This window comes from Argentina silus (assembly GCF_951799395.1).
Source record: "Argentina silus genome assembly, chromosome: 15".
NCBI lineage: Eukaryota > Metazoa > Chordata > Actinopteri > Argentiniformes > Argentinidae > Argentina > Argentina silus.
In genome coordinates this window covers 10,261,474-10,277,282 of record NC_139669.1, presented here as the reverse complement: position 1 = coordinate 10,277,282, position 15,809 = coordinate 10,261,474, and the positions used below count along the sequence as shown (strand labels likewise).

The window sequence follows — 15,809 nt, the reverse complement described above, 5'->3', positions numbered from 1 at the left end:
TAAAACATTTAAGCTGGGCTATAGTGTTGGGTATACACGTTCAACACACTTACTTATTCATAGTTGGAACGAATTGAAAGAAAGGCCTAGGTTGTGCTTTACTTTATAAAACTCTGAGTTTGTATTTCAACACAACAGTGATATGACTAGAGTCTCATTATCATAAAAGTGTGGGAAGCATGAATACGATTGAGAGGATTTCTACTTAAACATATTCAATGACGGTACAAGAAATGACAGGAGGCAGCTGTGGAACCATCTCATTTATTTATCATGAAATAAAGCAGGCACATGAATATGTAAAACAGTGTGCAGTACAATATAATTGTATTGTCAGCTCCCAATAAAAGTGTTAAAGAATGTCCACAGCAATATAGCGTTAACACTTCAGATGAAAACTCTTCTTTCTCACAGCAAAATGGGACTTAAGTCATGAGCAATATCTCTACCCACTCCAAAAACACACTCCAATGCTCGATTGCCTAAAACTAAAACACAAAACAGAAAAAAACAAAACGAGAAAAACATCTTCGGTCCATCTGTCGAGTAACCTTACATGGACCCCCCCCCCCCCCCCCCCCCCCTCCACAATTTTTTAAATTTTTTAATAGATGTCAAACTAGCAAATGCATCTCAGCTTCCGAGACCACAGTGGCCGTGCTTCAAAGAATCCCTGCACACCCATGCACTGTATGGCTATGCATGGCTGGGAAACAAGCTCAGAGCCAACAATTTACCTGCCATGGTTGTAATAGCTCATGTAAAAGGCCTCTCCTGTTAACCTGTTTTAAGTTCAAACACCCTGGAATTCGTCTCATGTACTCTCTTAAGACTAAAAAGCAATCCCTCCCCGAGCTTTACACATGATTGCGCATGAAGTTAAATGTTGATTAGTGTTCTTGTGTTTGAGGCTTGAAGATCTGAGCAGCAGAGGAATACTGTACTAAATGTGATGGTTATAAGCTGTTGAGATTTCTTTCCCTCTCATCCCTCCCTTGGCTAGAAAGAGAGGAATATTGATCCCGTCATTTGGAGGGCTGCTTAGACGCTGGGGGTGGTTGGTCTCATTAACAGTCAATGGAGCCTGGCAGGCCTTGTGTAGTAGGGGCTGCTCAAGCCTGGCCAGATTTATTCATGGCCGTTTAGACCACCAGGCCTCCTCATCCTCACCATGACCTCACTCAATATAAGGCGGGGGGGGGGGGGGGGGGGGGGTGTTGGCCTATGAAATGACTCAGTGTGTGTGTGTGTGTGTCTGTGTCTGTGCATGAGTGAGTGTGAGTGTAAGTGAGAGAGTGTGTGTGAGAGAGAGAGAGAGAGAGAGAGAGAGAGAGAGAGAGAGAGAGAGTGGAGGATGGAGCCCCAGGCCAGTCTTATGTATTAAAACAGAAGGTTGGGAACGCTCCTCTCTATTAGCTTTGGTTAGCTGCATCCAGTGCACACGAAGGGCATTATCCGGATTATTTAAAACCTGGGGTGTGTTTTAAGAACAAGGGGGGGAAAAATAACATTTAAAGTTTCCAAATGTCAAGAAGGACTACAAAAATATTAGATTTACTGTACTTAAAATAGTCTTAAAGGAAATGTCAGTGTTACTAGTAATGTATCAAGTGGTACAACAAACTATATTATATTTATATATATATATATATATATATATATATAAAATGTTTATTAGATGACCAGAATACATTGAGACTGTAACTTTGGTTTTTCAGAACTAAAACCAGAACGTATCAAAAACCTCCCTACAGAAAGCTCCACACATCCAAATGTACTAAAATTATTGCTTGAGCAAAAATAAGGCAGTTGACAGTTTGCATAGTCGGTATCTGCACTATACATTACAAGTAATACTGTGCCATATCATATACGGCACAACATGGAATACCATAGAGACCCTCCCACATAATTATAAAATATGTTAGAAAGAATATAAAATACACACAAAATCTAAATCAAAAATATCAGAATTATCAGAATTAGATTTTAGAGTATCTATGAAAGCCCTCCCCCCTCCCTTATTACAAACACATCCACAGAAAAAAAGAAATGCCCTTTGTCCAGTTGCCTTTCTCTAATTGCCTCCCTCCCCTCTCGTCCCCCGAGGAGAAAAATAACACCTTACACTGAGGCATATCAGAATATGTTTGTTTGAATTAAAAAGAGATTCAGAGCAGGGCCTTGGTGTTTATACCTTAGTGAGCCCTGCAAAGCAACCACAAATCAAACTAGACAGGATGACTAGGTAGGGAGGAATGCTTTCAACTTTTTTTTTTTTTTTTTGTTACCCTTTCTTTTTCGACAGACTGAAAAGCTCAATCTACATACTGTATCATAGAGTTAGCTATACGGTACACCGCTCCTCTGCCTTCCATAAGAACTACAGATGGCCGCTTTAGATGCTATCCATGGCCTTGAACTCGCTCAGGGCCTGCACAGGGTTGACATGCTTTTTCTGGGAGGACCTCTTGACTTGACCCTTGCTGTCGTCCTGCTTCTCCCTCTTGACCAGGGGCTTCTTCTCAGGGGCCTTCATCTTCCAGGAGATGGCTGGCATGTTGAGGGACTGCATGCCCATTGACTTCTGGTACTTGGTGGAGGCCACGTAGGAAGCCTTGACTGTGGACACTACTGTGTTCATCAGGTTCTTAGCCGCCTGGATCAGGGACATGGCACTGTCCACCTGAGGCAGAGACCAGGGAGAGACCAGGGACGGAGTTAGTCCAAATGCTAAGAAAACTAAATGTACAGTATCATGAAAACATTCCAATCATGTTAAATGCATTTCTACTTTATGTAGGCTTATTCTTGCCTATGGGTGTTTCAGGCTACAGCCAACAGCCCTCCCCATGTTGGTTTTAAGGTGAAGGGCAAAGACATTTGTGTTTAGAGACGGAAAATTAACGACCTCAACCACATTTGCCTGCAGCACAAGCAGGTATGAGAAATGGCAGGGGTGATATTTGAGAATATGGAAAAGGTCAGTCCTAATTTAATCTCTAAAGTTTAATAGCCTCAGAGACCTTGCTGACACTACAGGAGGGATAAACTCATTATTTTCCTCCACTCAGAGGCGACTAACTTTAAACAACACCACGGGAAAGCGGTTTAAGCCGCTTTCTAAAAGAGATTGATGTAAACATGAAAAGATGTTTTCTTAAGCCACTGGGTGAGCTTGGGAGGCATTTGGGCATTCTCCCCCCCCCCCCACAAATTGAGAGGGGGAAGCCTTTTATTTTCAGACATTCAATGAGGCTAGGAGAGATGAAATTTGAGAAATTAGTATGCTTTGAAATGAAGGCAAAACTGAAACGGTGGACAATTTCAATTGAGCCATTTTAATTTGTGTAGAGGATGATAAGACACTTCAGGAGGAAGACTTTCTTAAATATATTAATTCATTAGAAAGTAACAAGACTTTCACATCCTAATGACACCGAGGCAGCAATGAATTTGCAAGGATAGCTTAGGTATTAAACCTTTACTTTTAAACAAATCTTTTGTTCAATTTATGTTCATCCATTCATTAAAGCTCTGAGTGAAACTTTGATCCTAAGCTCTCATCCATTTGCTAGCTTCACTAACAAAGGCATGTACCAAAACAACCTGGTCAGCCTGCTCTGGCACTTAATTCTGAGATGTTGTTACATGTGCTTTGTCCCTACCCAATACACGACAGACCATATACAAACATAAACAAAACACATTTCTAAATAAACACATTAATGGACACTTACCCCAGAGACGACAAGTTCTCCTCCCAGGTTCTGCACCTCGGCCTTGACCTTGCTGCAGATGTTGAGCTGGTGGCAGTACAGGGCGATACGCTGCAGGTAGGCCAGCAGGTCCTGCTTACAGGCTGAGTCTGGGCACTGGGGACAAGAGACGGGGGAGGAAGGGGGTTAATAATGCAAAACTAGATCAAAAGAAACTTGTTGAGCCCAATGAAGAGTCCTTACAGCATAGTGTAACTTAAAAAAAAAAGAATATATATATATATGTATAGTACCAGTCAAAAATTTAGACACACCTTCTCATTCAATGGTTTTTTCTTTATTTTTATTATTTTCTACATTGTAGATTAATATTGAAGACATCAAAACTATGAAGGAACAGATATGGAATTATGTAGTAAACAAAAAAGTGTTTAACAAACCAGATGTCATGAATAGGATCTAAATACGAAATGAGCAATTTTCTTTCTAATGTAGCAATTGTGTGAACTCATTTCCGTGTCACACCATCCTCCCTCGTCTTGATGAGTCAAAACCAGTCCCAGGTAAGAGAGAACGTGATTAACGAACACCCACAGTGCTACAGATTGGTAACTCATTCACAGAGTGAAGCACCAGAGGAGTCACACAAAATGCAAATGTGAATGTCAACAGCCACCACTGTCAATCAATTACTTTTGCATTTCTAATAGCTCCCACATAAAGCACTTATTCAGAGTAAAAAAAAAAAAAGAAAAGAAAAAAGAAAAAAAATACCAGGCCTATTCAGAATTCATGCAGGGAACACAACGTGCTTTTCAGTAAACCCTAATCTAACAAAGCCAGCTACCCTACTATGCTTGTTCTCTGTTAGCGGGGGGTTGTTCTGATAAAACATAGGAAAATCTTCCATTTCCACCATTTTAAACAATAAGCAAGTGTAAAGGCGCACATAAACTGCTCAGGGCCGGGAAAAACACTGAGGATTCCACATACATAATTTATTCTGAGGAGACAGCATGCTGTGAATATGATTTTATTCATAATGCCGGGCACAAACAATTTTAAGACAGCATATGCAATGTTAAGTAGAAAGTAGGCTGCATCTCTCCATTTCTCCTCATTTTTAACGAAGTGTACCAGCACACCCCACCCCCCACGCCCCACCCCCCACCCCCAGAGGTCAGGAGCAGCTGGGCATGGACAACAGATGAATCCACACTTGCAACATCTATCAGAAATATATCACACTGCATCCCAAAAGTTTAATTATTTGGTAGAACACACTTGAAAGGGAAGCGCTATGCAAATAAGTCTAAACATACAGTACAGCACATGCAATCTTTCAGTTTCTTCATCTCGCGTAATTAGAAGCACCACTTGCACTACCACTCTCCTAGTTTGCTAAACAAGCCCCCCCCCACTGCCTGTATGGCAATTACACTCACTGAGGACTTTATTAGGAACACCTGTATACCTTCTCATGGTGGAGGTGGTGTAATGGTGTGGGGAATGTTTTCTTGGCACACTTTGGGCCCGTTAATACCAATCAATCATCGCTTGAATGCCACAGCCTATTTGAGTATTGTTGCTGACCGTATGCATCCCTTCATGGCCACAATTTACCCATCTTCTAATGGCTACTTCCAGCATGATAATGCACCATGTCTCAAAGCAAAAGTCGTCTCAAACTGGTTTCATGAACATGACAATGAGTTCAGTGTCCTTCAGTGGCCTTCCCAGTCACCGGATCTGAATCCAATAGAACACCTTTGGGATGTGGTAGAATGGGAGATTCACAGCTTGAAAGTGCACCTGAAAAATCTGCAGGAATAGCGTGATGCAATCATGTCATCATGGACCAGAATATTAAAGGAATGTTTCCATCATCTTGTGGAATCAATGCCACGAAGAATTGAGGCTGTTTTGAGAGCAAAGGGAGGCCCTACCCAGTATTAGTATAGTGTTCCTAATAGTGCCCCCCCCCCCCCCAAACAATCATTGACTTTTAGAAAAACAAATCATCTTCCTTTTGAAGAGTGGCTGCAAATCACTATTTTGTCCCTCAATGTATGTCCCCTGTTTAGACGAGGTAGATACCGTATACGTTTCCCCTTGGCTGAGGAGGAGCGGAAGGGCATTTTTTTGGGGTTGTGATTTTTGGAGACTTGAAGCAGGTCGGGAGTTATGATGCTGCTAATCCTGCTGAGCGCATCAGTGTTCCCTGGTGGGATGGCTGGAGCGCTCCATCGAACATGGTGCGTGCACACACACCCCTACCCCACTGTGCTCAATCATACACAGCAAACATGTAGGGCAGGGGAGATGGTGGTGCTACTACTACACAGATTCTCACTTTGGCCCAAACATCTCTCTCTCTCTCTCTCTCTCTCACACACACACTCACACATTCAAACACAGACCAGCTCACTGTGCCCTTACATAGTTCTGTATTATAACTCACCATTTTGCCAGAGGTAATTAATAAAATCCACTAGATCATATCAACCCCAGCCTGCCTCTCCTGCTACTTAACAGGCTGCAGTAAAAGAAGAGGAGAGGAGAAGAGAAGAGCCGAGAAAGAGGAGATGAGACTGCAAGGGAGGAAAGGAGAAAGGAGAAGATGAGAAAAGAGAAATAGGGAGGAGTTGACGAGAGGAGAAGACTGGTGAGGAGTGGTGAAGAAGAGGATATAGACCAGAGGGGAGTAGAGGAGAGGGGAGGAGGAGAGGAGAGAAGAGGGGAGGAGGAGAGGAGAGGAGAGGGGAGGAGGAGAGGAGAGGAGAGGAGGAGAGGAGAGGTTTTGGGCTGACGGAGGGTGGAGGGGAGGGAGGGAAAGTGGAGGGGAGGGAAAGTGGAGGGGAGGGAGGGAGCGATGGTGAGTGTGCAGTAGCACAGAGCAGGGCTGAGGCTGGATGCAGCAGGCATGTTAATGAGGCCTGAGGGAGGGACTCAGACGGCTGAGATCAGGGCACTGTGAAAGCATCACTTGTGCTCGTGCTCAGCTCAGCTGCTGGCTTCACCCAACACTCACAGGAAACACTGCAAGCCTGCTCTGCTCCCACACACGGACATGTGAATACATGAGCTGCGCAGACAACGAGACTCCCTCTCATACTGCAGTGGAGGCTGGTGGAGGTAGAAATCGGAGGACGGGCTCAGTGTAATGCATGGAATGGAATGAGGAATGGTATCAAACACGTTTGAATCACCCCCAATAGCGAATAGAATCTGTCCGGTTAGCCGCAGCGCTCGTCAAAGGTTACTGAGACTACTACTCTCATGTAAAGCATGCTATCAACATACATTTGGAGACAATCCAATTCATTTTGGCTTGAGATAATGTCCTTAAAGACCCCCTTTCTAAACTTCATAAACACAACTGTTCATACAATGCTCATGAACAATTCAACCCAAAACCGACCCGGCTCGTATTAATTCTCAGAAATTCGAACCGACCCAAACATAATTTGTTGTTAAAGTATTGGAGCAGAAGGACCAGGGGGAGGATGAGCGTGGATGAACAAACACTGATGATGCCGTCGCGTAAAGGCGCATAGCCTGGGGGTACAGTAGTGTCCAATATGATTAACAAATAACTTGCATCTGGTATGTATTTACACGCCTATTCACTGTCATTATTGCCTCGCATAATTTTGTGCTTGTTTGCACTTGTTACCAAGCTTTATTGGACGCCTGTATTTGTATACAAGTTATATCGCTGTTTCCTAATCAAAAGATGTCCTGTTACCCTATTGAAAAAGCAACAATGTACAGTTAACATATAGTTCCTTTGATTAATGCCTTTCACAGAATCATCTGGTTGTCTTCATAGGAATTAACTGTGCAGGAAGTAAGCACGTCATCAAAAAGACATGGTTCTAAATAAGTATTTGCTTAACAAAATGTCTTATTTCTGACCAAAATGGTTATATATAGATGTACTTAGAACATGGATTTTCAGCTTTAAATGTTCCATTTTAACTGGAGGGGATCTTTAATGCCGTTATTCAACTTCAACTTAATCCACCCTCAAATACAGATACAGGTCACGCTAACCTATAACTACAATCTAGCCCTCATGTCAAATAAATAATAAAGATAAGACAGAGTGAGATCATGCAATCTCCTGGGCGAAAATTTAGCACATCGCTTTTTGGATTTTCCCAGCAGCAACTGACCCTGGTTGTTCTAATGGAGACTTCCATCATTAGAGTCCATCCTCAGTCTGTCTCCTTCCCTGCGAGTTAGCACTTCTGTCTGAGCTGCGTTGTGAAGTGTCCCTCGCACCTGATGATTTAGCCTGATAGCTCTGCTCTCTGGCTGGCTGGCTGGTAATTAAGTGGGGATCTGAGTTCACCTTGCTTGGTCAGCTGCAGCTAAGAGATGGTAACCGGGTGAGGGGGGGGGCTTTATCACCACCACTAGAGGATCACGCCATGTCAGACTGATAAAAAAGTGAAGAACTTCACTCCACAGCAGCAGGGGGTGAAATATCACCAACACTGATGGAGGCGTTGTCTCATTAATGCTGACATTAGGTGGGTTTTTGAAAGCATTCGCTTCAAAGTCAGTCTCAGAGAAGACGGCCAGCTAGACAGTTCAATTAATTAAGTCTCTTTAGTGAATACACGACATGACTTAAATAATTTCCATATTCATGAGGTTCAAATGTTGAACGACTGCAAGTGTGTGGGTGGATCTTCATCACTGACTTCTCTAGCTAGCTGGAACTATGGACCACACTACAAATAAGCACAGAAGGCTTAGTACTATTTTCCGTCAACTAGAAAACAACTCCCACACAAGGAAAAATGAAGGAAAAGACAGATAAAATGATCCATACAATGTAGGACCCATAGCAAATGAGAAAAGGCAGGAAACGAGTCACACGAAAGAAGCGGATGTTTAACAAAGGGAGAATTTCAGGGTATTGGAAACGTCCATGTAATAAGAACCATCACGAAGGTCAGGCCACCACGTCATTGGAAACGCCATGTTGCTGTTCTGAATCTCATTTGAAACAGCAGAGAGCAAGAGAGAGAGAAATGCCATGTTGCTGTTCTGAATCTCATTTGAAACAGCAGAGAGCAAGAGAGAGAGAAAGAGTGGGAGCCACAATGCTGCTACCAACCCTGACCTTTCACGACACATCGCCAAGAGGAAACGCCAATTTCCAATATCTACTGACACGGCAGCATTCTAATGCACTGCAGCCTGGAGACTGCCTGGGAGTGCTGGGAAGGCCTGGACCGCTGGGCCAATGTACTGTATTCTTTTGTTTTGTTTCAGCCAGTACTTGTCAAGAAAGAAAATTGATACTCTTGCTATCCTCAGATCTCACGGGGAACTGAGAGTGCCTGTGTGCCTGTGTGTGTGTAAAGCACAGATTAGTTGCTGATGTATGGGATGCAGCACCCACTGCCTTTTGTAACGCAGGCTAGGTCTGAAATCTAGAATCATCGGAGGGATCCAAAACGTACTGCTCTATTACTGCGCATGGATATAATACCCTAATTAGACCATGACAAAGACATCTCATGTCCCAGACTCCAGCCTCGCTACATGGGGTACAACAGAGTTGTTAACAACAATAGCGATGGCAACAACACTTGTCTCAACCCTTGAAATACCCAATTATTAATGTGTCCACATAACTACTGTTGGATGGGAAAATTTATGAAAAAGGGAAAACGTCTTTCAACTACTACGCTCATTGGCCGTAAGAGACTGGTAGGATTATGCCTTGGCCACGTGAATCATCCCATATCTTAGGTTACTAACGCCACAGCCTGTTCGGCGAGCATCATTAAAAAGATATGCTCGTATAACTGCCCCAACCATCTTAATTCTGCCCATCTGGATAACTTCCAGTGGGCCTGTGGCTAGATTTTGATAAGAGAGAGAAAACACAAACCCCCAAAGCTGGGGGTTTCTGCCAGTTTCACCCTGTGACTTTACTGCTCTGACATTAAACACATCTGCTAGGGACACAATGTCAGGCAGCACTGTGTGTGTGTGTTTGTGTGAATGGGAGGAGGGAGAGGATGATGAACTGTGCATGACCTAAGAGAAGAGCTCCTGGACACACAAACTGCCAGGCAGCTTTATCTGTCATCACACCTCTGAACCGCTTTTGGGGGGGCGGGGGTTACGGTGCGTTCAGTGCTGCAGGGAAGAGCAGCATGACTGAGATGCATGGCAAAGTTTAGGCAGATACCGATAACAATGCGCCGGGGTGGGCCGATGCTATTTCTTTGAGCCAGAAACAGAGGCTGGGGAAGTGGTCCATCGTGGGTTGTAATCTACTGTACATGCAGTGTTCAGGCTGTGCGTTGAGAATGGAAAAGCACCAGAGACTCTCTGAGATAACGGTTAAAAAAGCGCCTGGTTAGATTCAAAGTGGTTTTAGAACACAATGAAAGCTTCATCACGGGAGTTTCCCTAATGTAAAAACTTCTAAATGAACTTCACGGCCATGGTGGTGCTGTCTGTGTATGGTTAATGTGTTTTATATTAGATTTCAATCCGTCTCCCACTGCTCATGTTTCTAAAGGCTGGCTAAATATAAAGCCATCACGGCCCATGATGATCAATCAAGTCCTATTTGAAACAGACTGATGATAGCTGGCTCTCCTCTGTCCCATCCGATTGCTAAAATGATGCTCCAGATTTGCGTGGGCTTAATTAAACCATACTGACACTGGGGGACGTTAATGTGACAGTGAAACGGACAGACAGTGAATTTCGGAGCATGACGCCAGACCGGCTGGTAGAGGCCCACAAGACTTGCTTAGAGGTAACGAGAGACCATGAACAACATCAACTCAGTTTTTCCCCAGTTATAAACTGTCGCTCTGGTGTTTCACTCTCAAGTACTGTACTTGGAAACATGGACAACTTCACTGAACAATGTCAGATCGTAATTGTGCAAATTATCATCTATAACTTTGGAGCAAGTTTGACTTTGGTACCTGGCTTGTGCGATATATACCCACAACTCAGCAGCTGAAAATAGTCTACTTAGTCCACTTAGTGCGTACCTCAGAAAGGCATGCAGAGGAGGCTCAATAGTGCTCAGTGTCCGTGTTGACCAGGGGAGGCTGGTGGAGGCAATGGAATGGAGTAAGGTTTGATAGCGAATTCCATGCATTACAATGAGCCTGTCCTCAGATTTCTACCTCCACCAGCCTCCCCAGGTGTTGACCAACTGTTTTTAGAGGAGGCACACTTGGAACACACTGCACCATGGAAATGTTGCAATACAACATGTTTCCCAGATGCGAAGTGCATTTCCTTTTCTTAGCTCAGCTTGTCAAATTTGTAATCTTTCACCAACTGCTGTCCGGTATATCAAACATTTAGGTTCCAGAGCAACATATTCAACATTACGAAAATGCAATGCACCATGGATAACCATCATACAGTCTTATTCGGTCTGAATTATATTTCCCCCTGGTGATACGAAACCTATCGTCTCTCTGGCTCTGGGCAGGGCGCCAGGGCTACAGCCAGACCTCTGCCAAATCCACCTCCCACTGACCTGCTTAAAAACTGAAAAATGAAAACATTTTTGCTAGGAAATTAGCATAACCTCTTACAAACAATAAAGAAGAGGCAGTGGATAAATAACCCCTACCACCGCCCACAGAGGCGGGTTGTTGTCGGTGGGAGGGGCTGGCTGGGAGCTGACCCTTGAACTGCTGAGCTGAGAATGTGTGTTCTGCCCGTGATTTTGATTCTCCACTGCAGTAGGAAATTTACAGCCCTGTCTGCTGTAAAGCATCCGGGGCCAGAGCTGGGATTAGACAGCGACTAGCACCAGAGCCCATGGATCCCCATAAATCTCCGCTGATTGAATGCAAATTGGAAAAGTACACTATGTATGTCGGTATACATCATGAGGATAAAGCGTGGGTGCCGGCAAACAGACACCACATGCCCCATTGTCTAAATATGCAAGCCTTATTTTATGTGTGTGTGTGTGTGTGTGTTTGTACACGCCTGTGTGTGTGTGCGCGTGTACGTACACGCGCGTGTGTGTAGGCAGGCAGGCGGTGGGAATTTATTGGCCACATGGTGGGTCACACATTTACATTATAAATCTCAATTACATAGCATTATTTGTTTACCACCACACTCAGATGGAATTCTCATAAGGTGCCCTGCAGAGGAGGGTCATAAATTCTTAATAAACTGCAGTGCAGACCTTTGTACGGCAACAGCACTGACCTAAATCCTGCAGCTCATCCCTGCACTACACATTCCTTTAAACTTTAATAAGGCTCTATTACACGCATTTAACTGATTCCTTTCAAACCCCTAAACACCGATCTCCCTCCACCTGCACCCCTGACCACCTCAACGCCGTGTGTGTGTTGTTGGGAGAGGATCTGTACAATCAGTCAGGGACCATCTGTGCGGTTTTTTTCAATGAAGACCTAACCCGCACTTACCCTCCAGGCCAGTAGCAGAGCCAGCCCACTCACATAGTGAGCATAGTGATTAATATGTCAGCGTTAATGAGGAGTCCCGGTATTGCCGTTTCTCCCTGCGTGTGTGCGCGCGCGTGTCGATGGTAAATCACCGGACTGTGACTCTATAGCCCCGTTTACACAGAGGCATGTCCCTGTAATTTTCCCTAACTGTGTAAACTGACCTGGGGTAAGGCATACCGGTAAATCTTTTACCTGTGGAAGACTTAGTAATGGTATACAGGACACAGCCTATGATAACAACAAGAGAAGTGTCCCCGCTAGGAAGTCATACATAATGTTGCAATTTTCAGGCATTTTACTGTTATGTCTGTGAGAATGAGGCTTCCGCAGACCATCCTGACTCGTTGTTTGTTTTCTAGAGCCGGCCTCTGGCGTCTCCTAAAGATGAGGTCTAAATATAAACTGCACGGGTAAATAAATTTAAAAAAGCCTGCCACCTGGTAATTACGCTGCTAATTAAAGGCGAATCACTGTTAATGGATTCAGCTCTCAGGAGAGGCTTTCCTCTCCACACTCCTCCTCTCCTCTCCTCTCCTCCCCACCTCTCTCTCTCTCTCTCAGCCCTGGTTAATGTGCTGTGGGTGAGTGTGAGTCTGGCCTGGTTGGGCTCTGGACTGGTCTGGGAGCGGGGGCTGGAGCAGGCTAAGAGGGACAGCTGGACAGAGCTCTGAGGCTGAAGGGGCCCCAGTCCTGGCACACCCCTCTCTACCCAAAGCCAAACCTCTTCATTTATTCATACTTTGAGTGCTTCAAACCCCCACAATCCCATAATAGTGTATGTGTACACACACACACACACACACACACAATAGTCTTGGACAATACACAGTCATCTAAAACACACCTATATCCACACGTCCACTGTCAAAAGCATGCACGCGCGCACACCTGAAGTTGCCCATCTGTTTTCTTTAGGGGATATCATTGTATTCATTAAATTGAATGAGCAGCTTCAAAAAAGACACGTGGTTGGGCAAAAGGCATGCAATTTATCGCTGCTTGTTCACTATTCAGATGGAATCAGGTCAGTGCAGGTGAGGCCATTACTTAGTGATAGCCATGGCTGTGCTACATGGAAGATCAAAGGGCAGTTTGAATAAAATATCAAAAGTATGAGTCAGTATGAGGTCGGCAGCTCATTATGCCAGATGATGAGGGAGAGATCTCCTCTGAAAGCCCACTGCAGATGATGAGGGAGAGATCTCCTCTGAAAGCCCACTGCAGATGATGAGGGAGAGATCTCCTCTGAAAGCCCACTGCAGATGTTTTCATTCTGCCTAATTACAAGTCATGGTCATGCAGCAAGTAGGATAAAGGTACTTAAGAGACCTGAGGAGGGAATATGAAGGTATATGAAGGTGAGAACCATAACAAAACATTTATTTTTTGCGTATGTGTAGCCAATGTGTGTGTGTATGTTTGTGGCGGTTGACGTGGGTGTGTGCGTGCGCGTCAATTTTAAGAAGGTTACAAGGTTTTTAACAAGGTTGAAACATATTCCCTCAGCTTTACATAACAATTGGTAGGGAAACAGAAACAAAATGACATAATCCAAACATCAATTATTAAGCAGTGCTTTGTGTGTCTCTGTAACAACAAAAGAAAATGTTCTCTTGAGAATCATAATACCACATACAATGCAGACTGAAATGCTGGGACATTTCATCATCAATGAATGGTAGAAAACAACAAACAAAGTGTGTGTGTGAGTGTGTGTGTGTGTGTGAAAACTGACTATACCACCATGTTGAGAGAACTATTGACAACTACATCAAAACATGTAAATTCTCTTTAAAGCCTGTGCTTCCCGTAGGTTCCTGAGTACCATTAGAACACAACCGCCAGCTGCTTGATCCACAACCAAACATGCAAGCTATACCTACACTGGGGAAGACCACGTCAACCTCAATCTGACAAACACTGTGTTCTCCATGAGATTACTAATGACTTAACTAAACATAGTCACATTGCAAAAGCAATAGCAGAGATTTTTCTTTTTTGGGGGGCGAAAAAAAAAAAAGCTGGGCTATGAATACTGTAGGTCGGAGGGTAAATCATGTACTGTATTTCCCAAGGGAGCTTTACAGTACCAGTATTAGAGTCTGTATGAAATATGAGGCGATGAATAATTAAATATGTATTTTCATACATGTTAGAGCACACATTGTGTCTGGGGTAGGTGGCTAGGGGGATGAAGAGACAGGGACGGTGATAGAGGGGGACGGAGACACGGGGTGGGGGATGAAGAGACAGGGCGACGGAGAGACAGGGGGTGGGAGATAGAGGGGGTGGGGGAAGAGGGATCCATCTCAGACTTACTTGGTCGGCGATCGTGCGCCCCAGCTTATCCATTCTTGATCCGGCCTCGGCAATCTTCTTGGCAGCGCTGATGACATCAGACGTGTTCTTCAGCGGTCCCTTTCCCCTGGGAACAGACAACCGGCAACATCACTCACTGCCTCTGATACACTCCAAACCTCATTCAATATTCAACAACAACATTCCACTCATGTAGCCGCTGTATGGTTTTGAGGGATGTTTTTTTTCAGACCAACATGGGAATGGATAGAAATATTTGTTATGCTGGTATAGGTCCCACGACGCACGCAAACACACACACACACACACACACACACACAATACTGATGTGATCAACAGAGGTTGTGTGTATTTTAGATCCTCTTAAACTCATGGGCACAGCCTTCAAATTGGAGGCCATCACAACAGTGACGGCTCCCCCCCGCCCAGTAGAAAAGACCCCAATCCCCCTGCACTAACTGAGTGTTAGCCCATTTACCCCTCCAGAACCCCTGCCGGCTGGGCAGGCTTTATTAAAAGGCTGGGATGGGAAGGAGTTATGGCTACATGTGTACTGACTGGGCTGATCCAGATGGTCCTGGAACACAACAGATACCACCCACTCCTCTGCTGTCTGCTCCGCTTCCGAGATGGAGGGGTGACGGGAGGGATGGGATGGAGGGAGAAGGGCAGTGCCAGTCCAGCTCGGTTAATAGCTCTGGCCTATACTGTCCTACCCCTGTGCCTCCACGCTTCTAACCCGACCCAACAACCGCTCCTCCCAGCCCGACCCAGCCCTGACCCAACCCCCTCATCTAAGCTCGCCAGCTATTTGCCAGTTTTGTGTCCCCACAAGGGACTCCGGGGCACAGTTGGCAAGTGGCGCAACCTGGATTCAAAGCTGCTCTCTCCAGGCAAAAAAATGAACCATCCAACCCACAACAGATGGAATTTTTGTGTTCTCCTCTCTCCCTTCCTCTCCTCCTCCCTCTCTCTTTATTCTGTCTCCCTGGGTTACCGTGGTGTGGAGCAGCCAGGGTCCTCATGGATGTGGCCATGAATCTCGCCACAGATTGCATGCACTCCGGGGACGGTGAGACCCTGACAGACGACTACAACGTGATGGTAATGGGAGGAAATACAATAAATGATACCAACAATGTGGCAGCCTTCTTTCACTACAAAAGACTGACGCGATGGTTCCTCAGATTATCATAGCAGAATGCGGGGACCAAGGACCGGGGGACTGTCAAGGGCTGGTGACGACCAGGGGGCTCCAGATGGGAGAGCACCAAAT

General features: G+C 44.8%; 1 protein-coding gene across 1 annotated transcript in view; it reads right to left on the bottom strand.

The window, feature by feature from the left end:
- Positions 1-250: 250 nt before the first annotated feature.
- Positions 251-15,809, bottom strand: part of ctnna1 (catenin (cadherin-associated protein), alpha 1) — an 84,948-nt gene continuing 69,389 nt past the window's right edge. The window contains exons 16-18 of the mRNA XM_083686666.1: positions 14,534-14,639; positions 3,741-3,875; positions 251-2,686 (exon numbers count right to left, since the gene is read on the bottom strand). Coding sequence (XP_083542792.1) covers positions 2,399-2,686; positions 3,741-3,875; positions 14,534-14,639 — 529 coding nt within the window. The 3' untranslated portion in view covers positions 251-2,398. The remainder of the gene's footprint in view (positions 2,687-3,740; positions 3,876-14,533; positions 14,640-15,809) is intronic.